Source organism: Dioscorea cayenensis, chromosome 14, assembly GCF_009730915.1.
Source record: "Dioscorea cayenensis subsp. rotundata cultivar TDr96_F1 chromosome 14, TDr96_F1_v2_PseudoChromosome.rev07_lg8_w22 25.fasta, whole genome shotgun sequence".
In the NCBI taxonomy this organism is placed as follows: domain Eukaryota; kingdom Viridiplantae; phylum Streptophyta; class Magnoliopsida; order Dioscoreales; family Dioscoreaceae; genus Dioscorea; species Dioscorea cayenensis.
Window position 1 is genome coordinate 19,585,610 of NC_052484.1, and position 22,882 is coordinate 19,608,491.

At 34.7% G+C, this 22,882-nt stretch overlaps 4 protein-coding genes across 4 annotated transcripts; 2 read left to right on the forward strand and 2 right to left on the reverse strand.

Annotated features, from left to right (window-relative positions):
* Positions 1-449: 449 nt before the first annotated feature.
* LOC120275969 (uncharacterized protein At1g65710-like) lies at positions 450-2,216 on the forward strand. The gene is made up of 2 exons (XM_039282708.1): positions 450-1,451; positions 1,529-2,216. Exons 1-2 carry the CDS (start codon positions 696-698, stop codon positions 2,114-2,116), a joined length of 1,344 nt encoding a protein of 447 aa, XP_039138642.1. The 5' UTR covers positions 450-695; the 3' UTR covers positions 2,117-2,216.
* A 72-nt stretch (positions 2,217-2,288) lies between these two features.
* LOC120275883 lies at positions 2,289-4,332 on the reverse strand. Its single transcript, XM_039282606.1, has 6 exons — positions 4,172-4,332; positions 3,577-4,022; positions 2,958-3,135; positions 2,794-2,876; positions 2,647-2,716; positions 2,289-2,563 (listed from the first exon to the last, which is right to left on the reverse strand). Exons 1-6 carry the CDS (start codon positions 4,221-4,223, stop codon positions 2,439-2,441), a joined length of 954 nt encoding a protein of 317 aa, XP_039138540.1. The 5' UTR covers positions 4,224-4,332; the 3' UTR covers positions 2,289-2,438.
* A 1,351-nt stretch (positions 4,333-5,683) lies between these two features.
* LOC120276313 (E3 ubiquitin-protein ligase HAKAI homolog) lies at positions 5,684-10,300 on the reverse strand. Its single transcript, XM_039283035.1, has 3 exons — positions 9,971-10,300; positions 7,959-8,017; positions 5,684-6,915 (listed from the first exon to the last, which is right to left on the reverse strand). Exons 1-3 carry the CDS (start codon positions 10,241-10,243, stop codon positions 5,832-5,834), a joined length of 1,416 nt encoding a protein of 471 aa, XP_039138969.1. The 5' UTR covers positions 10,244-10,300; the 3' UTR covers positions 5,684-5,831.
* A 7,596-nt stretch (positions 10,301-17,896) lies between these two features.
* Positions 17,897-21,552, forward strand: LOC120275287 (UDP-glycosyltransferase 87A2-like). The gene is given in 3 exon segments (XM_039281819.1): positions 17,897-18,565; positions 20,570-20,823; positions 20,826-21,552. Coding segments are annotated over 3 exon segments (1,293 nt in total). The 5' UTR covers positions 17,897-18,123; the 3' UTR covers positions 21,423-21,552.
* The last annotated feature ends 1,330 nt before the right edge of the window (positions 21,553-22,882 follow it).

The window sequence follows — 22,882 nt, forward strand, 5'->3', positions numbered from 1 at the left end:
ACACCCCTCAATTTCAACTCATAAAAGAATAGCAAATTAATTGCCATCTCTCTAGTTTTCTTTTCCTTTTCACCTTTAAAACATGATATTTTTAAATTGGATTAAATACATTTTTAACCCATATATATATATATATATGTGTGTGTGTGTGTATATACCTCATTAGATTATATATGAAATATGAGAAATTATTTTTATAAAAAGTTCATGATTTTTTTTTATTTAAATCAGTTATATATATATATTATTTTTTTAATGAAAAACTTTGATTTATTTATTAAAACCAAATATATAGCTATATTTTGTATAAATAAAAAGATAAATAAATGATTCCGTTTCAAACTAAATACATAAAAAGCAGTTGTTTTTATAGTTGACAAGTAAAATAAAATTACAGTGGGAGCATTTTAAGTAAAAAAACTTTATAAAACGTAATAAAAACACTTCACTCTAATTTAGCATAGAGGTATATCAATAATATGAATTTTTACAAGGGTATGTTAGTAATTTCCCAGCTTCACAAGGTACCAATTTTCTCATGCATGTTACATGAGACCATTATGAATATCCCTCCCGCCCGTTGAGGAATTTGAATCCAAACCCCTCCATTTTATTAAGAAGAGACACAACAATAGATTCATTGAAGTAGTTGTTAAAGTTGGACGTTGATCCAGAGTTTTAGAAGAGAAGTAGTCATGGGTTGCCATTTCAGCAAGAAGAGAGCTCCACCACCACCATCACCACTCACTCCCCTTCCACAAGAGAAGAAGAATGACAAGGTGAAGAAGAAGACAAGCACAACAATGGAGGACTTGTTAGCCTCACACCCCATTGAGAAAAAGCAAGTCTTTCTCATTACTAACAACAAGAAGGTGAAGACTCAAAGTGAAGCCATTTGTGAGGAGAATGAGAAGAACAAGGACTGCTGCAATAAGGAAGAGATAGATACCATTTTGATCCAGTGTGGCCGTCTCAGTAGAAGCTCATCTGGTAAGCCTTCTAATGAGACTAGTATTCATTTGAGGAAAAAAAGCTATGATTTTGATGAGGAGATGGAGAAGCCAGTCTCAAGGCCTTCGCCATGGAGAAGAACACCAGGCCGAGAACGGTCTAGGAGCAAAGAGGGTGGTAGGAGATTGAGTCGATCCCCGGGAAGGCGATTGGATAATAATGTAACTGCTGTTGTCTCTGGTTGTCATATTGAGAACTCTAAGCAACCAATGAGGATGGTCTCTGTTCCTCCAAGAGAGAAGGCTATCACTAATGTCAATGTTATTAGTAACAAACGATGCCCTTCACCGCGATCTCAGTCACCGGGGAACACCAGTAGAGCTTCTTTTGACTATAGAAGGTATCCGATGGCTGAAATCGACGGCAATGCTCGGAGAGGTGAAGAATTTCCTACTCCAAGAAACAAAACTTTAATGAGTAGGACTTGTTCCCATTCACAGGTAGGCAGTGAACATCTTCTGAATTTAAAGATTGAAACTTTTGGTTCCCTTGTTTTACTAATACATTTCATCTTCAGAAATCAAGTGAAGGCATTAGTGAAGCTAGAAAAGCTGAGATGAGGAGCAACAACGTGTTTGCTGACCGTGTGAAGGACCATTTGATGAGCTCCAGAGTAAGGGAACAACAGCTGCTAGAGCTGGAGGTCGTGGACGAGACAGCAAAGAGTTTTGTTGAGGCACGGAGAAGTATGGGTAGACGATCGTCTTCACGAAGATCTTCGCGAGATCTTGACCAGACTTATGCGGCATTGCTGCTTGAAGATATCCAGAATTATCATCAGCAGAAGGTTGCGCACTCTGTCTCTTCCTTTTCAGAGAAAAACTACAAAGCAGAGGAGGCTATCAATGACAAAAAGCCATTCATGGTGTCTGAGGTTACTGCCAAGGATGGTTATGTGTCTCTGAGGAGCTTTGGTGGAGAACTCAGACAACAGGGATCACCTATTGATGTTGGTCTTCGAGGAAGGAAAGAGTGGAGTTCTGAGAAAAAACACAAGTCCGGTAACAACCAACCTTATGCTTCACGGAAGAGAGAGTTAAATAGGCATCAGCCACGAAATCCAAGAAGAGTTTCTACCTCTTCTGCTACTGCAGCAAACTCTTGAATTTCAACAATTATCAGGAATAGATGTCACAAAATCTGCTTGTTTTGTTAACATAGCAAGACATTTTGCTTTGATGCATGTTTGGTGATTGCAAAGTCTGATTTTCTGCATGATTTACAGAAGGCTGAGTTCATTTCATTGTTAAAATCCATTGAAACTATAATTTCATTGATAGTCAAAGTGTTACATAACAAACAAGAGAACAAACAGTAATTTTCTAGGATCTCATCTCAAGTCAGACAATCAAATTACATACTTCCATAAAACAACTAGAAGAAATCTGCCACCAAATCAGACCATGAGATCAACTACATCAGTCTTGTTAAGTAGAACCTGAATCAAGGACCGGAAGCCTGCAGTGGAAGCTGATCGATTTGTCCATTAATCGTGTGCCTGGTATGAAGAACTGGAAAATCATGGTCAAGCAAGCACCTTGCGGAGCTATACCTGCAAAGAGACACGGAACATCTCTAATAATCCATGATACACCAACAATAGGAAATTATAGAAATTGCAGCAAGGTATTTAACCATAGAAGACGCAGTCAGGCTTCGATAAATGACATTGCAAGCTCTTCGCTAGGTGTTTCATGCTCACTTGCTGAAATATTCACATGATTTTGTTAGTACACTATTTGGTAGAGAAGGATGATTGATTGGAAGTGATGAAATACGAACTACTGATTGAGCTTCGCCTCTCTGAATTGCCATTGCAGTTCGAGACTGAGCATTCAGATTTTGTTCTGAGGCAGGTGCATTAGCTGAAAATAAAGAGGAAAAGTTTGTTATTATTGAAATTCTTCATAATCCAGAGGCACTGGAGAAAAGGCCATGCTTCATACCGTGCGCTCCAAGAACCCTGAGCTCCCGGAACTCAGACCCGACAGTGATGAGAGAAGTAGAGACCTGAAGATGGAGGTCGCCGTACTGAGTGATTGCAACTGTGAGAAGATCTCCAACATTCTTAAGACGATCCACGAGGCTCTGCAGCTGCGCCAAGTCTGGAACCTGAACAAGAGTCTTCACACAAAGGAGCAAACTTAGACAGTTTTATGACACATGAAAAGGATAATCTAAACGAAAAATGATCAAAACTTGAATTGCACTAGTTGCAAAAAAGAATTATAAGAAACAAAAGTCATCGATTCTACACAACAATCAACTATGCCAAGAAAACAATGCGTGAAAGGTATGAAATAATGGAAATTTTATAATGTGGCCATCTGATCTCATTTACTCATCCAACAACATAATGATCCTTTGTTTTCTCCCAGTTTCACTCAATCCAAACATTCAAAGATCAAAATGACTGGAGAAAATTGGGCTTTTTATGCAACAAAAGAAGAAAAAATTGAAATAATAGATCAACTTGAAGAATAAAAGTTGAAGCTTTTCAAGAAACAATGGAACAATAGAAACGAAAACAAGAAAAAGGTAGGAACTTGATTGGAAAATATGAACCTGGGGGAGGTCCTGAGCAGCGTCAAGCGCTGCCTGGAGTTGAAGAACATCAGCCCGAGAAAGCGGCTTCGAGATAGGCACGTCCTGAACAACAGCAGATCTCAATCCCTTTGTCTCAAAAGTGAGAAAAGGCGCCGGATTCCGCGACCCCGCCGGCAACTTCTTGACAAGCTTGATCTGAATAGCAGCGGTGTCGTCTCCCGATTGGAGCTGGATCGTTAGTGCGCTGCGGAGGGCTCGGTGGAGAAGGGCGGGGTCGATGGCAAAGGCAATGCGATCATCGTTCTGGCTCGAGATGCGGTAGTCTCGAAAGAGGATCTCCTTCTTGAATTGTGCCACTGACTGGACGCCATCGGCGGCGAAGAGGTTGTGTAGGAACATGGCGTGGTCGCGGGTGAGATACATGTGGCATAACCTTCCGAGCTTATCCAGCGCCGGAAGGAAGCCTGGAAGAAGGAGAAGAGAAGATATTGGTTGCGGATTAGGTGTTTGTGAAAATGCGGCAAAGAGATGGGTGATTTGAGGATTAGCCGATCAAGTGTTTGTCGAAATGTGAATAATAAGAGAAGAAGAGAAGAAGAGAAGAGATGCATACGCTTGTCGAGGAGATTGACTCCATCGGAGGTGATGAAAGCTTTGAACTTCATCTTCTTCTTCTTCTTCTTCTTAGCTTCCCGCCTTCTGAACTCTGAAAGCAGTGTTTTTTATTTGGGGATCAAACGCGCGCGTGGCGGCGAGTTGGTAACCGAATCACATATTCACAGCTTTTCTATTCACGCTTAAATTTTGGGTTAAACCCCTTATAAAACAGGGTATGATATCCGATTAGTCCTTATACTTTTCTCTCTCTTTATTTATGGTCTCTCTACTCAGAAATGCTCTAAATTAGTCCTTTTTATTCTTGAAAATAGTTATATTTAATCGCTTTTACTCTAAAATAGATCAATTATTGACTGTATTTTTTAAGAATAAAAAGACTAGATGGAAAAATATTAAGGGTAGATAGACTAAATTGGGTCATTTTTAAAAGTAAAAGAATTAGTGGGCCGTATTTCTAAGTAGAGGGACTAAAAGAGAAGAGAAAGAAAAGTAGAGAGATCAATTCAAGTATTATATCTATAAACAAACGTGCCCAAATGGTTTAGCCAAATTAAAGAGCCAATTTTTTATTTTTTATTTATTTTCTAAATTACCCACATGTCATCTAGCATGATTTGAAGTTTTGAACAATCATGTGCTAATATGTTCCTAATGTAAACATGTTGTTTTGATTTTTTAATAATACCGTTTATTTGAATTAAATACTAAAATAATTCATTAGACAATTTTTTTTTCCCAAAAACTAGAAGTATTATATAAATCAAAAATAAAAATATACTTATAAATTGGGAATTAATCATTTTACCTGCGCACTATCATTCAATGATATAGAATTTGAATAGCTAGCTTACACCCACAACTAGAGACCCATTATTATCACTGTGTTTAATGACATTTAAATTCGAAAATAGAGATTATTAGACAGACTGTCATGTCATTAACGATAGTGAGAAAAATGTTTGAAATAAGTAATTCAAATTGTGAAGTTACATGTTTATCCATACATGACTAAGATGATTATTTGAATATAATTTGTGGACTAGTTCTGGACTTTCACATGATAATTTTTTTTTTTTTTTCACTTGACAAAAAAGTACATTAAAATATCCATTGATTTTAATATTATAAATCCAAGTTAGTTTGATGCATTAGCTAGTGGACACCCAGGTTTAGATATATTGCCATGCTGCCTTCTTATATTGAAGAACCAAATTACCAACAGATATATTATTTATTAGTAAAAATAAAAATAAATAATAGCAATTACAAATTTATTCATTCAAGGAGTACAACAAATGACACAAGAAATAGAATTTTCAATAGTATAATCATCCCAGCACTGAAATCATTTGGAACCTGCTCATAATACTAAGCACTACATTCTGGGCAATCTCTGGAAATCTGGTAAACATTACAAAATAATAAAATAGCCCGAAAAACTCGACAAATTCCTGACTAGCAGCTTATAACATACTTTTGTAACAGAAAATTGCAGATAATGCGCATGTATAATCACAAGAAATGACGTGTGGTAGTTTTTAAACCATATCAAAAGTTTAGAGTCCATAAAAGTGACACCAGAAACATATGCCCCAAACTAAGAATAATAAAGTTAAACACAGCATTGCCGGAATTTGAAAGGCTGGCAGCTACCATCAGTAGCCTTGACCATCCTGGTTCACATTACTAGAGCTTGAGAAGCCACCTCTATTAAGCTGCTGCACCATCGGTGGAGGCAGAGGGGGCGGTGGCGGGAGTGGCATAGACAATGGCATTTGAAGCGGTACTGATGCCAACACACCCTTTCCATCATTCTGCTCAGCAGAGCCACTGTGTGAGTCTGTTGGATTTGCAAAGCCTTCAGGAATTCCTTGACCCATTGCGAGAGAATTGAAAGGCACATTCATATATCCCATGCTCCACGGGCGAGGAAAACCCTCGGGAAAGCTTGCAAGGCCTGCTGCCTGTGCTGGTGGAAATCCCAACACTGAACCCTGGTCTGGTCCACTCTGTGGCATGGATTCTGGTCGCGGCATCTCATAAGGTGCATTATAATATGACTGCAAGCCTTCAGGTGGAATAGGATAATTGTAGGATGGAGTTGGTGCAGGAGCTTGATTGGCATTCATAGGCAATTGAAAGTTTGGCTGTTGAAGCGGTTGAACAGGAGGATAAGTGGGGATTGGTGATTCTTGGGGAATACCTGTTTGTTTATCAGGAGGTGGGTACTGAAAATTACTCTGGTTCTCGAAACCCTGGCCTTGGTTGTACCAGTTCTGGCTGGGCTTGTCAAACCCTTGAGGTGGGTTGTTATCCAGCAGCTGATCATTTGGCTGGTAAGAGGGACGACCAGGAAAGGGTGACAATTTTGGCTGAAGCTGTGGCTTTGCAGACTGTTGATCTCTTGAAGGGTAGCGACGAGTCCTTTCATCAAAGTCCTGCATTTGAAAATCTGAATTGGGTGAAAAGGCCGGTCTAGAAGGAGCACGGGCAGTAGAGGATTCTGGCTGCTGTGAGGATTGTTTATGGGAGTCCAATGACAACCGCTGGTTGTTGGAAGCGTCTACATCATTCATACTCTTCTCAACATTAGGCTGGAGGATGTCTGCATGGGTTTCATGAATATGTGATTCAAATTCAGATTTTTTAAGAAAAGACTTGAGGCAATGAGGAGCTGCACAAATGAAGATCCCTTCCATCATTTTAATAGTTTGAATTTTCTGAATACGTTCATCACAACTGCACAAAGAAAATAGTGAACCCAAGAAAGAGCAAAACCTTAGAAAGCAACAATAAACTATCATAATAAGCAATATCAGAGTACAAAATGGTATGGCAGTATAATATAAATGGCAGAAACCTATAAGGGAAGAAGATTGAATACTAATGACTATATGAAATGTAGGAAATGCATAGACAAATGATGCATTTAAAAACAATAAATAATTTCTGATGCCTCACTGAAAAAAAGTGCCATATAGTTAACCAATAGACCGCAGATATAACAATTTCCACATTTTCTTTTACACAAGCAGAATATGAAAGACTGCATTCAATTAAAATGCTTAATTTCCCTTAGCTTTATGCACTGAAGATGACTTGTACAACCAGAATAAAAATACATGAGAAATTATTAGGTGGTGTTCAGCTAAATGGTAAGTTGGATACACAAAGCTAAATCATAAGTTGGATAAACTAAGGCTTGTTTGTGAAGAACATTTTTCATCTTGTTTTTTCTAAGTAAAAGGGAAAACATCTGAAAAACATGTTTACGAGCATATTTTTTCTTTTCTCATGTTTGGAGAATACCCAATAGAAGTTTATTAAAAAATATTCTATGGCAATTCTAGAAAAGTTTAGAAAGCTCTTGTATTAAAGGAATTCAAATTGATAGGATGTGTTCGAGCATGCTACGTTAAATATCTTAATCTATACATTATTTTTTAAATTTTTTTTCATGCTTCAAATATTTTTATTTGCAAATTTTATCTTAATTAAAACAGTATACTTAGATTCTACCTTATAAAAATTACAAGTCCATCTTCATAACTAACAAGATTGAGTTTATCTATTATAATTAAGAAGCTCAAGTCTATCTAAAATGCTCAAATGATATATTTTTTGACATCAATTAGGTAGAATAAATCATAGCCATGGCTCTAAAGTTTTACATGACACAACAGTTCTAGAAAGGCCAAGAACTAAAAGATTACACAGATCATAATGTGCAAGTAAGAATGAATAAATTTTCACTTTTCACACAAAGACAAAGAAATTCTTACAGGTAGCAGATGGAATCATTCCTTGCACATGCCAGACAAAACACATGTTCACAAGGGATCTGCAAAGAGCATTTAACAAGATTAATAACTTACTCATAAGCAAACACTAACAATTATATATTAAGTTTTAAAATTGTTCTGAGGGTCATCAACAATGATAAGGGTAAAAAAAGGCAAAAGAAAAGGACATCGAAAAGATTTTCATAGAGGAAGAGAAACACATATGCAGAAAAGACTGGAAAGAGAATTTGAGTGCACAAGCAGACGAAGAAAGTAAGATTAAGTAAAACACTAATTGACACACTTAACAGTAAAAAGATTCCGTGAGCAATAATTCATACAAAGGTGATTTTGAGAGCAACATGACAATCAAATAGCTGCTAATAATAAACAACACTAACTCCAGCATCAATTTTTAACCAAACCATATCAGTCCAAAAAACAAGGATCACTGAAATGACATGTTTATTGGGTACTTTATAAACCAAGCCATGCCATAGATACAAGCAGCAGGGCAACATGAGGCCATAAGCGGTCACAACGTTTCCTTTAACTTCAAAATTAAAGAGGGCATAAGAACCATGAAGGAGAGATGTCAAATAAAAATGAGATCAGTAAAGTGCCACAACATAAAAACTTAGGAGAGGAAGAACAAAATGGCAGGAGGGTATCAGTTACTGATCACAAGTTGCTCAACATTTTTGCTGGTTTTAAAATGCATGCATCTTAGTTTGTCACAAGACGAGTGATTTATACTTCTAAAAATAGATGCATTTTTGGTGCATCTACACAAAATAATCTATCTGTGTATTACAAGAATTATGATTGAAATTTGTGGCGAATTCTAGTGACTATAATTCACTAAATTATTATTACCATGGTTTACTTCAAAGATCTACAAAAGACCGACATGATTTTTGATGTACCCACACATCTACTCTAACAGGTTTCCTTACCACATGTAAATTCCATTATAGTTACTTAAATCTAGTAGAACATGATACCTAGCAACTCTCAAATCCTTTAACAGGTGATCTTACAAAAAGATTTATTCCTACTAAATTCGTGCTGCTCATACAATCCGTTCTTCAAACAATTAACAGTTTTTCGGGAAACTTCAACTCTATTTCAATATATGTCAATCGGTTTGACATATACCAAACAGAACATATGGACATCATAGGCTAAGCAAGTGATAAAAACATGCATAAATAGGTAAGCTATTCAAGGTGAAGATTCCACAACCCTAGCAAAAATTGACTGAATAAAAATGCATTACCAATGTAAGACTAAAGCATTGTAAACCAGATTCTGTTTCTTGTCCATGATGAATTATATAACGACTAAAAGATTAAGCTTCAAAAGAAGACAAAATAGTTAATGATACATATCCACTAAGAAGGAACTTTCATTGCTTATGATGGAGCCTTAAACCCTTTTAAGAACCACTTAAATCAGACTTCTCTATTCCAGAAAGAACAGTAAATCTTCTCATACCAAATTTCAATCAAAAGAAAATCTATTTTCAACTATGCCACGGCATAACCATTCACCATGACCTATATTCCAAATATAGAAATAATGGCTTAAGGTTGACTTCTTTGACATCACAAAATTCAATCTTAAACATAGTGCTGTGTTTGAAAAGGGGAAAATCAGAGGAAAGGAAAAGAAAAGATGAAGCAAAGTTGTTTTCTTGCATATAATTAACTGAAGAGAATAAGCTCGATAAGCAATTGAAGAACATGTATCTATAATATTTTCTACATTATTTTTTCATTCAATTCATCATCTTTTATATCCTTCTCTCCAATCCCAACATACTCTAAAAGATTTTGCCACAATATGAAAGCCAAATAATTCCTAACGCATCAAAGAACTAAAAACTAAAACAAACACTATCTAATGAAGAACACAAAAAAACACTTTAATCACAGATAAGAAATCCATCTACACAAAAGAATATCCAGTATAGCATACAAAGCCATTCAAATAGGTGAGATAGGGCTTACGAGGCGGCCATAGACGGCGATAGGGTAGTCGCAGCGAACGCAGAAGTGGACTCGATCCCCGGGGAGTCGGCGAGAGCGGCGTCCAAGAGAACGTAGGGCTGGGGCGGCGGAGGAGGTGATAGCGCCGAGGCTTTTGGCAACGGGGAGATCAGCAATGACCAAGTGGTCCGGGCACGCCACCGTCACCGTGTCTGATGGGGGCGGAGGCCTCGTGACCGCCGGTCCCGCACCGCCGTCTCCCGGCGGCGCCTTGCTGAGCCTGATCTGCAGCATCTCCGCGAGCCCTCTTCTCGGGAATGGTCCTTCCAGGGACTATTCGTTAATCTCATGCGATTCGTGTTTTTTACTTAGAACACCTCAAAAGCATAAAAATACCAAAATTGCTTCCGTTTTAAAATAATATCTCATAAAACTCTTTCCTTATTTTTATTTTATTTATCATCTCCTCGAAAGCAATTTTAATTACTCTGATTTTTATTAGAAAAAATTAGCCTGGACGGTAACATATGTAAAATTAAAATTTTATTTTTTATTAAAGTTGGAGGATGAAAAAAAGTGGATCAACCACATATATTAAAACTAAAAAATTGAGAACAAGTTTTGCGGCCGAACCGCTACAAAAAGAGAATAACCAAAAAAAGAAAAATTCCACTAGTAGTGGGACAACAAGAAGATGTAAAGAACCATAGGAAGAGAGAGAAGACCCTCCAGGCTTCTTCTGACTTTCTCAGCGGGCTCCTCGAGTCTTGCCATCTTGGAATCTGGGACTGCATTTAGCCATAAAAGAATCATATGATCAATCTTTAGTATGATAGATGAAGACGGGAGAAAAATATAAGAAAGCATGCGTGCATTTCTCTATAATCAAATATTCCAAGTAATTGCTTTCAAAACTAAAATCCAGAAAAATCTCATGGATTTTCTAAGACTAGCTAACCATGGGCCCCATAATTCTTTGAGGGAAGCAGGAAAACCGTTTTGCCCAAAAAAGCTCCCCAAATAACTCCAGATATGGGCGACCCATGGACATGTTAGTAGTAAATGATTAGACGTTTCAATGGCAGCGTGACACATTATACAGGTGGAATTTTGCAAAAGATTACAAGATTTTTTCGCAAGATTTTCGAGAGAACGGATTTTATCTTCCTACACTAATTAATTAAAAAGATTGATTTTTTTTTTTGGGCAAGGCCTTCCCAGAATAATTGGGGTCAGCTGGCATCGTAGTCACCCGTCAATCAGGAAGGTGTAGAAAGGTTTGACTGTGAAAATGCCGTTAGCAGTCAATTTCCATCTCTTTGAGTCTTGGTAGGCTGAGGTGTGGTTAACAAGTCTATTATGCATCTCCCTTATTCTAGGAAGGTTCCCCAATGGGATATTGTTGGCAAGACCCACCAGATCTTTAATGGTGCCCCCAGGAAGTGGCGATGAGAGAAACAACTGTGGACAAATATCGGTGGGGGCTCAACCCTCAATCCATTCGTCGAACCAAAAAAGGGTGGTTTCCCTATCTTGGACGATTGTCTAGACGCACTTTCTAAACGCTTGCACATTGTGCATGATTTCACTCTAGAAGAAAGATGCCCTTCTGATTGGCCTTTAGAAGAGGTTCTGAGGTGACTCTCCTTGGCAGTAGATGAAGCTAAAAACCTTATCACAACACCAAGATTTCCTTGACATAATCTTCCACCACCATTCCTAATAGAGCATTATTGAAGGAGTTTATGTCTAGGATGCCCACCCTCCTTGAACCTTTGGTATGCAAAATCTTTTCCAGTTAACTAGTCTAGATTGGGGATGATTCACATCAGCACCAGACCACAAGAAATCTCTTCTAACTCTATCAATGCCTTTAATGAGCCATTTAGGCAGCTTAAAAATCAACATCTAATAGGTTGGGATTGTCGTAAGAACAGAATCTACCAAAGTAAGTCTACCACCCAGAGACAGGAATTTCTCTTTCCAAGAAGCCAGCCTTGTTCGGATCTTATTTATTAGAATTTCCCAATCCTGGTTCCTAGGTCTCTTTCCCGAGATCGGAATACCCAAGTAAGTCAAAGGCAAGGAACAATCGAGCAATGAACCATCTATGTCAGGGAGTTGTGCTGTTGATATCCTACCCGAGAAGAGCACATGCAAGTTTTTTGATAATTCACTATTAGCCCGGATAAGCCCTAAAAAAGATAGAGCAAAAGCTTCATGATCCTTAAATTTTCCCTTCCTCCAGAGGTGAGGATTAGCAGGTCATTAGCAAATTGTAGATGACATATTTTTTTTGCGTGTCCTAAGGGTATCCCGTAAAGAATTCTGGACTTTAACGCATTACCGAACATTGTGCTGAGAACGTCAGTGACTAAAATGAATAACAGTGGGGAGAGTGGGTCCCCCTGTCTGAGGCCACGCCGATAACGTACATAGCCACTCTTAGCCCCATTTATAAGGAAGTTTGCTTTAGACGAGATAAGGATGGCCTTGATCCACCGTGCCCATCTATTTCCAAACCCACGCGTTTTCAACAACTCAAGTAGAAAATCCCAATCCATTATATCAAAGGCCTTACATAAGCCCACTTTTAGGATAAGGTTAGGAGTGCTCTGCTTCTGCATATGAAAAGATCGGTTCCTGTGTAGTGACAATATTATCAATAATGCATCGTTCTTTGATGTAAGCTAACTGAGTAGAGTCAACCAGGGCATAAATTTTCTTGCTTAGGCGAGTGCCCAGCACTTTAGAGATGATTTTTAGTGAAGAATTGATAGACTAATCAGGCGAAAATATGTTTATATGCACAATTAATCTTTGCAAAACTTTACATTGGAATATGCAGTACTGATTTTTGGTTTTGAATGATGTCAATCTGCACAATTAATCTCTGCAAAACTTTACATTAATCTGACATGTATGTAATTGAACCCGAAGCACACAATTTCTTGCAATCTGCAGTTACTGATTTTTTTTTTCTTTTACCAATTTCATTAATATATGAAATTTCGCAAATTACATAATTTAGTTTCTCCATACATTTTGGTTTTCAATGATGTCAAACTCCATTTGCACACAATTAAAATTTGCCATGTATTTGCACAATTACAAAACTTTACATTCAAATAGCAGTTTCATTTATGTATGAAACATAGCAGTTTACAAAATTTGCTTCCTCCATACATGTTTCAAAATCCAATCTGCCATGCAACTATTCAAAAAGAAACTTTCCAACATTGCATCACATTTCATGTCACATGTATCTTTAAAACGCAAAAAGAGACAAAAATATGTATCATTCTAAACAAAAAACAAAAGCCATGTAAACAGCATCAAATTTGGTTATCCTCTGCACTGGTAGTCCTGGTCATGCTTTGTTGTGTTGATAAAAATTTTGGATGCTCAATTGCTGATGATGATTGTTGGCTTGAGTCCATCATATTCTGCTTTTTTTTTACAGTCTTATCTTTTCTTGCCTACAAAATTCATGAGCATCAAAGAATATCCTGGGAAAATGAACAATCAATCATAAGGAAATGACGCTCATCTAAATAAATTGTTAGAAATGCCACCATTAATTGGGAGACAGTAATAAAAGATGATGCTTGTGGATTTTCCCTACCAACAATGAGCTCCCTGGTGTGGGAACCCTACATAAATGAGCATCTTGCTACACGGCCTCTTGAACTGCACATATTTGTTCAGTGTAATCCTGGCCTGGTCCCTTTCATCATCTACATTTGACCCCACAATGGGGACATCTACTAATATGTCCTCATCATCCTCTTCTGAGATGTTGTCTTGTTCATCGAATACATTTTCAAATCCAAAGATTTTCAAATCCAAGTATTTTCAAATCCGGCCAAACAAACAGCATCCATTAAAATACGTGATTCTGACCTAAGCAATGATCCAATTCTTTGCCTTAGTTTTTTTAATTAAGTGGACAACCCAAGCATCCATTAAAATATTTACAAAGACAGTAAAAAAAAAAATTTCTTTTTTTTTTATTTTATTTTGTAAGATCGGCCATGTGCAGCCCAATCATTCTTGTTTTCTTTTAATCTTTATTAAAAAAAAAATTCATTGACAAATATAAAAAGTTATTTATTTAAATAAAATAGATTAATCAAATAATTTATAGCTCAATGATACTGACGTCACTTGAAAAAAAATAACTTTTAAAAAAAAATGTAAAATTTTCAAATATTTTCTAGATGCATGTTGTGGTAATGGATTTTTAATGGATTTTCAATTTGCGTATGGTCTTGCAGTTTAAAATCTTATATTAGTAGACGAAAGTGCATGAAATAGATGATGAATTTGATCAATTAATTATATTTGTGTATTTATAAATAAAATAAAATAAAGCTGATTTACACTTGTTTCTTTTGGATTCTCGTTTGATCTTTATATTTTCACGACTTTTCTCAACTGAGCGGCTCAGCCTAGCAATATAAAATGCCTTTTTTTTGTCAAATTTTTTTCTTTTCTTTTTTCTCTCCAACTCTCACTCTTTGTCAAGCAAACTTGTGCAGTCCAATTCATGTGTGACACGTAGGCGAGCTGAAGCGCCGCCAGGAGCACTACACAATTACAGTCAATTTTTTTTACAAAATTAACGACAAGTATTTGTTTTTATTATATTATGTTGAGGGATTTCAAACTTGAGACTGTTTGAGATGATGATGTTGAAGACATTAAGCTTATTTCAAAACAAATAAAAAGAGGAGAAGAATGAAGAAGTAATTCACAGTTTTTTACTGAAGCAAAGAAGGAAGAGATCTTGTTCTGTTTCAAAGCCTTCTCATTTCATTTTCACGTGCAACTCACATGGGCATCTAAACCGTTACATTATGCCACATCAGCACAAGTTGTTATAACTGAATCATCGGCTTTGTACAATCAGAGAGAAGCTATATAAAGCTCTCTTTTCATTGTTACCTTTCATCATGAAATCAATGGAACCTTCTTCTCTTCTCCTTCATCTCCTTCGTCTTCTCTTTTTTCTCAATTAAGCAATTGGAGTTCTTGTGTGGATCTCTAGTTTTCCTGCAGATTTGCTTCATTGAAGGAAGCTTCAACTCAAGTAGCATGGGTTCCAATCTCTGCAGGTCAAGAGCTTCAAGGCCAATTCAGTGAGTTGAATCTTTGTTTTTGTTCTATTTCAACAGAGACTTTTGAAATACAAGTAAAATATTAGAATATATTTTGATTCGGACAGTCAATCTCTCTTAGAAGATTTTTTTTTTATGTCGTTACTCTTTTTAAATTTTTTAATACCACATGAATAAACCATCACTATGACTCACTTTATTTGAGTCTTAATAATGAATTAAAAATCAAACCCAAGATTTTTCATATAAAAATCAAATATCATAATTACTCCATCATTACAAAAATAGTAAAATATTTTTATAAAAAACTAAAAAAATATAGGAAAGGTGATAAAAAAAAATTTTAATATCAATTTATTGAAAATGGAAGCAAATGTTAATTTTAGTTGTAGTACTAAATTATGGAAACTTAAAATAATTGATGCAAATTAATACAAAATAAATAAGATAGGATTCTTATTCCAAATTTCAGTAAAATTATTAGAGAATTTGATTTATGTAGAATATGATTTATTTTTTTTTAAAAGAAATAATCTATGTAAGTTTTGTGTGAAGTAAGCGTGGTACAATAATTGTTATCAACTCATTAAGGTATGAAAAGTTCATCTCAACAAGTACTTATCCTTTTATTAATATTTTAACAAGTGCTTAATATAATAATTAGTTATCTTTGTCTTTTCCTGCTTTTAACATTTTCGATTTAAAAGTATTTTTTTAACTAATTTTTGTTATAAATTTTAAAAATCATTGGATTTCTTTAACTTTTTGAAAATTTTTAAGTACCGCAGGATCCCAGAGTTTAATTTATCAATAAACTATAGCATGTTGAGTTAATTTTACCTGCCATTTCACATCGTTATAAAATTAAGAAAGCAAATAAAAACAATATCCAAAATAAAATTAAAAAGAAAAAAGAAAAACAACCAACTTTTTATTCACTTCACTATATATTTATTGTATAAAATTATAAAACCAGATAGATTCATATGAAAATTTATATCTTTTAAACTTTTTCGTGTGTACTATGAAATTTTTAAGAGACATTATGAACAGTTTTGAAAGTTTTTAGGAGTACAGGGGACTATTTTGGTGATTATACCATATATTAATAGCCATCCACTTAATAAATATTCTATAACATGATTTTTTTTTCTCTATTCATTATATTACTCTTTTATGTCTTTTTTTACTTATTTATTTTACCTAATTAACAAGAAAAACAAGTTGAAGTTAGTTGGTAATTTAAATTTTAAAAAAAAATTGTATTAACCTTCCAAATTTACTCTTATTTAAAATATGCTTTAAAAATTGTATAGTTGATTATAATTTATTAAAAAAAATTTATAAATTGACGACAAGCACATTTTTATTTTTATTTTTATTTTTTTGCATTGTGCATGAAACAAGATAGCAAATCAATATGTTATGCCTTGATTCCTAATTTATTAGAAGTTGTAGAGGTTTATTAAATAATAAATATAAAGAATAAATTTGAAAAAAAATAATATTTTAATGCTTCAAAAATTTATGATGGACAACTAAAAATGACAAAAAATCCTCTATAATAGGATAATTAAAAAATTGATGAAGCAGTAAATATTATTTTTTTCAAATTTATTTTTTATATTTATGTAATTTTATAATTTCTAATAAATATAATCAACTACACAATTTATTAAATTATATTTTAATAAAATTAAATGATTAAATTTGGAAAGTTAATATAATTTTTTTTATAAATTTTAAATTTTTAACTAATTTTAACTGATTTTTTTAGTATGTGTGAATTAGTTTAAATTGGTAAATAAAAAAGAGTGGAAAGAGTAATAAATAAATATGTTTATAAATATATATATATAAAATTTTTACAAGGGGTTTTATGCAAACAAATGTGCTATATAAGCAACACAAGAGCACCAAATCTTCATTGCCATTTGCCACTCACTCCGGGGTGGTGTTTGGATGTCAAAAGTGGAGTGGGAGTGAGGGGGGATTAGATGCAATCTCTTGTTTGAGTGTATATCATTGGGAGTGAAGGGGGATTGTGGAAGGAGTGAGACTCACCCATGTGAGTGAGTCTCAATCACCATGTTTTTAGGGGATTGTCCAATCCTGGATATGAAAAAGATCTATATGCCCCGAAGTTATCTTAGTATTATTTTCAATGTTTTTACAAATATTTATTTTGATAATTAATTAGTTAAATTTTTTTGAATGTGTTACACAAATATAATTACAAATATCTCATTATAGTTAATACCATTAATTAGCTAATTACTTGCTAATTAATAATATTAATATTTAAATATAATACTTATAACAAAATTATAGTATTATAAAATTAAATAGTTATTTTTTATAATTAATTAGTTCAATTTTTAATGGGTTACACGAATATAATTAAAAATATCTCATTATAGTTAATATCATTAATAACTAGCTAATTAATAATATTAATATTTAAATATAATACTTATAACAAAATTATAGTATTATCAATTTAAGTAGTTATTTTTTATAATTAATTAGTTAGATTTTTTCAATGTTTTAAAAATTATAATTAAAAATAATTCAGTATATTTAACATCATTAATTAATATCTAATTAATGATATTAATATCTCATTCCAAAAATTAGATTGAAATTATAATATACTAAAATTAAATAAATATTTTTTATAATTTAAAAATATATATAATTAAAAATAACTCATTATTATATATACAATTTCATTTATATGGATAAGGGTCATAATTATCATTTTATCATTTTTATTTTTCTCATTCCCAATAAATTACACTCTCCAAATCTTATCAACCAAACACATTATTCATTCTCACTCCTCCTCCATTACCCCTAATATCCCTCTTAATTCACTCCTCCTCCAATTCACTATTACTCCTCCTCCATTACTCCTAATGTCCCTCTTAATCCACTCCTCCTCCAATCCACTATTTGCATCCAAACACAAACTCTCGGTCTTCTTTCCCATCATCACCATCATTCCTCCCCTTCAATGGCCTCCTCCAAACCCCATCACATCACATCGTCGCCATGCCCTACCCCGGCCGTGGCCACATCAACCCCCTCCTCAACCTCGCCGGCCATCTCTCCACCCGTGGCCTCTTCGTCACCGTCGTCCTCACCGAAGAATGGCTCGGTCTTCTCTCCACTTCCCCTACCCCATCTCACCCCGCCGTCCAGTTCCGATCCATCCCCAATGTCATCCCCTCCGAGCACGGCCGCGCCAACGACTTCAATGGCTTCCTCGACGCCATCAACACCAAGCTCGAGAAACCCTTTGAGCGTCTCCTCGAGAGTCTCGATCCGCCGCCGGCGGCCATCCTCGCCGATACCTGCTTGTCGTGGATGGCCGCCGTCGGCGAGCGCCGGCGGCTGCCGGTTTACTCGCTTTGGACTATGCCGGCGGCGTTCTTCTCTCTGTTTTATGGATTCGAGGATATCTTCGGCGGTGAATCCACGGCGGCTCTTGAAGGTTAGCTCTCTCTGTTTCTTTTTATTTTTATTATTTATTTATTTATTTATTTATTTATTTTTAATTTAAGTTTATTATTATTATATTATGGAAATTTTTGTGTGGGTTTCGTATGGAACAAGAATGCTAGTGTTATCAATGATTATAGCCTTCCTAAAATTCCACAATATAAGGGTTTGGGCAAAATTGCATGAGAAAATGGAAATTTCTCAAGGTTTTGGTCAACTATGTAATATATATATATATATATATATATATATATATATATATATATATATATATATATATATATATATATATATATATATATATCTTTTGGGTAATTATGAGGTATTTTGCTTTAAGAGTCTAAATGACATAACTAACTTAAATAATCTACTGTCTTGGTCACTTGCTTAAGTTACAATTGTGCTAAAATATTATCTCCATTTCTATGCATGAGCATAGCTTCCCTAGATGGGTTGGGCATTCGTGTTTTATTTATAAAAAATAAAGATATCAATTGGCCCCGCCCCGACAAAGAACTTGATTCTCCACCCTGTTGAGGCCGGGGTCAGGAATTTTTTTCGAGGACAGGACCGAAAAAATTCCCCGTTAGCATTGAGGCCGGAGCGGGGAATATCCTTCCTTCCCTGCCCGGGCCCGAAATATTAAATATTTAATTTAAATATTATATATATATATATATATATATATATATATATATATATATAATATTTTATAGGTTTAATTGTTATACACGTCCTTGTAATTATGTACTTTCTGCCCATTTAGTCCTTACAATATTTTTAGGTACAATGAAGTCCTCATATTTAGTCGAGTTGGGTCATTCTAGTCCGCAGTGTAGATGTGTAAGTGTAAATTGTAAGGACTTAATTGTACCTAAAAATTTTACCGTGGACTAGAACGACCCAACTCAACCAAATATAAGGACTTAATTATACGTAAAAGTATTAGAAGGACTAAAAAGACCGAAAGTACACAATTATAGGGGCATGTATGGCAATTAAACCTATTTTATATTATAAATATCTAGCAAATTATTAATAATTAAGTAAACATTAGTATAAAAATTTAATAAAATTCTAAACTCATATTAATTATATTGTTTTTTTTAATTTTTTTTAATTTTGTATATAATTTATTGGTGATTGTGTATGTTGGTATTGTGTGTTAAGTTGTATTTATAAATGAGTTTTTCAATTATTTAAAATTTTTATGGTACTTTTAGTAAATATTTTATAAATTTTATTTTAAATAATAATAATATTTTAATTTATTAATCGGGGCTGAAGAACCCCGGAACCCAAAAAATCCCCGCAAAGGACGGAAAAAAAACTCCCCGTATTTAGGTTCGGGGATGGAAGTATAATTTTGGGGTAAGGGTCAGGAAATGTATCCTCTGTGAATACTCTCTCCGTTGACATCTCTAGTACTAAAATGAATAATAATCATAATAATTAACTTAAAAAATATAATGTTCGGTGGGGGGATTTGAGATATAGAATTGAGAGTCGGTTGTTTGGCTTATATAATAAGATAATAAATTTTAAAATAATTCACTTTTATAATTATTAATAAATGTTTATAAATAAAGAAAAAACTCTTTTTCACCTCGACACTTTTTATTATTATTTTTTTATTTTAATAAATGTAGACATGAACCCTCAGCAAATAAGTTACCACCCCTTTTACTGCAGTGGAGGTGGTTCATCTTGACACTCTTTCATGAACTTTTTACCCACATCAGTTAGTTGTTCTGGGAATTACTAACCTTAACATTTAAAATGTCTTTTGATAATTTTAAAGAATAAAAATATGCAGGTATATATATGGAAATTTATGGAATGATCATTATCTCAGGTCTATCATTTTGGTCTTTAAAAAAAAAAGTACGAACGAAAATGAACCTGTTTTGTATTCATGAACAAAATTAACCAAAGAAGTATAGTTTAATGACCAAAAATGCACTTTTACCCAGCAGAATGCTCTATGTATTTACAGAAATAGACAAGAAATTGGAACAGCATGTCAAGGGTCTAAATTTAGGTGATGTGAGTTCCGTAATCTGCTCAGCCACACTAAAGAAGTGGGTCTTAGAATCTTTCATTTGGGCAAGAGGAGCAAAAGGAGTCATCTTCACTTCAGTATATGAATTGGAGTCAGACATCATAGACTCATTGAAATCAAAGCTCTCATGTCCTGTGTACACTGTTGGTCCTTGCATCCCTTACTTGACACTCAAAATAAGCCTGGCAATTCAGATTACATGCAATGGCTCGACTCTCAACCTATCAACTCTGTGCTCTACTTATCTTTAGGAAGCTTCTTGTCGGTCTCTGTTGCACAAATGGATGAGATTGTAACCGGGCTGCACGAAAGCGGCATTCGCTTTTTAGTGGTTGGCCGAGGCGCCACTTCGCGTGTGCAGGCAAAGTTGGGCAGCACAGATCTTGTTGTGCAGTGGTGTGATCAGTTGAAGGTTTTGTGCCATCCTTCAATTGGTGGTTTTTTCACACATTGTGGTTGGAACTCGACTATGGAATGCGTGTTTGCCGGTAAGCCAATGCTCACATTTCCTTTGTTTGGGGACCAACCTCTTAATTGCAAGCTTATTGCGAACGTTTGGAAGGTTGGTTTGAATGTGAAGGAAGAGATCGAAGATGGGAATTTGGTCGGAGGTAAAGCCATTGCTAAGGTTGCGAAGAGGTTGATGGATGTGGAGGGGATAGAGTACAAGGAGATGAGGGAAAAAGTTGTTGAACTTAGTGAAACAGTTCATAGAGCTGTTGAAGAAGGTGGTTCTTCTTATTGTGCTATCAATGCCTTTGTTGAAGATGTTTCAAGTAGTGTTTGATTTTTCATGAGTTTTAAGAGTGTGTCGGCTCTTTTTTCATATTTGTCATGGAATGGGCTTAATGCATTTCCATTTATTGTAATATATTTTTATTTATTTATCTTTAAGGTAGCACTGTTGGTTCTTCTTATGTCTTTTTTTTTTAATACAATATGGCTTCAACTCATATGAAAATATGTTAGAAATAGATGTATCCGTTTCTTGTATGAGTTCGTTATTGCTTTAAAAGATGTGTCATTTGATAATGTGACCATGTTTATAAATTCTCTTTTATCTCTTGGATTTATAAATAAGAAAAACTTTCACTTTTTTTTAAAGAATTCTAATAACTTGCTGCTCTCTATCATGATAATTTAAAAGGATTGGATCTGTGTGTGCAACATAGATTCGATTGGGGCTTCGTTGTATCCTGAAAACTATTTCTATTTTCCCTATTGCATATCACATTTGGTGGTGGTGAATTAAGTCTAAAGAAGAGTGGCAATTCGCAACACGCTTTGAAGCCTTTTCAAATTCTTCTTCCTCTTTTTCATCTAACATTTTTTATACTTAATCCATGGCTTCCACATTACAGGAGATGGTTACTGACTTTCAAAAATTGGATCATTTTGATGGAGAGAACTTTGTCCGTTGGCAGAGAAAGGTGCATATTCTTCTTACAACGCTCAACATTGTTTATGTTTTATCTGTTGTTCATCCCCAAGCAAAGGTGTCAGAAACTGTAGACGAAACAAGGAAAGGCAGAAGGAGGACAATGACGATTATGTTTGGAGGGGTTGCTTTTTGAACGGTATGTTTGATTCTCTCTTTGACACTTACGTTCACGTCTCTACAACAAAAAAATTGTGGGAAAAATTGGAAGTAAGATATATGAGTGAGGATGCAATTTATAAAAAGTTTTTGGTGACTAAGTGAAACAACTTCAAAATGATTAATAGCAAATCAGTTATGGAGCAATTCTGAGAAATTGAGAAGTAGTTGAACCATTTTAAACTGTATGATATGAAAATGGATGATTCCATTATTGTGTCCATGCAAGATGACAGTTCATTGATGGAGAAATTGTAGAAATGCAAGCATACTGGGCTAATGGAGTGGTTATTGAAATTATAGAAATGCAAGCGAGATTATAAAAATACATTCACACAAAATTACAAAAATAAAATTGCAAAACCTAAATGGATGGGAGAAATATGAAAGGTTTATATATGGCTGAGGATGATGAATGACTTCTTTTTTAAAAAAAAAAAAAAAATCAAATTTATCAACCATGCAGTACTCACAATGCAGTCACAAATATTCAAAAACATCACTAATTCAAAACTACAAAATCAGAAATGTAAAAGTTACAAAAAGATCATCAAAATTAAGAACCTTAATAGATTGGAGAAATAATAGAAATGCAAGCATACGTTGATGGAGTAGCCTCGAGCGTCATACGCTATTGGGATGGATGGATC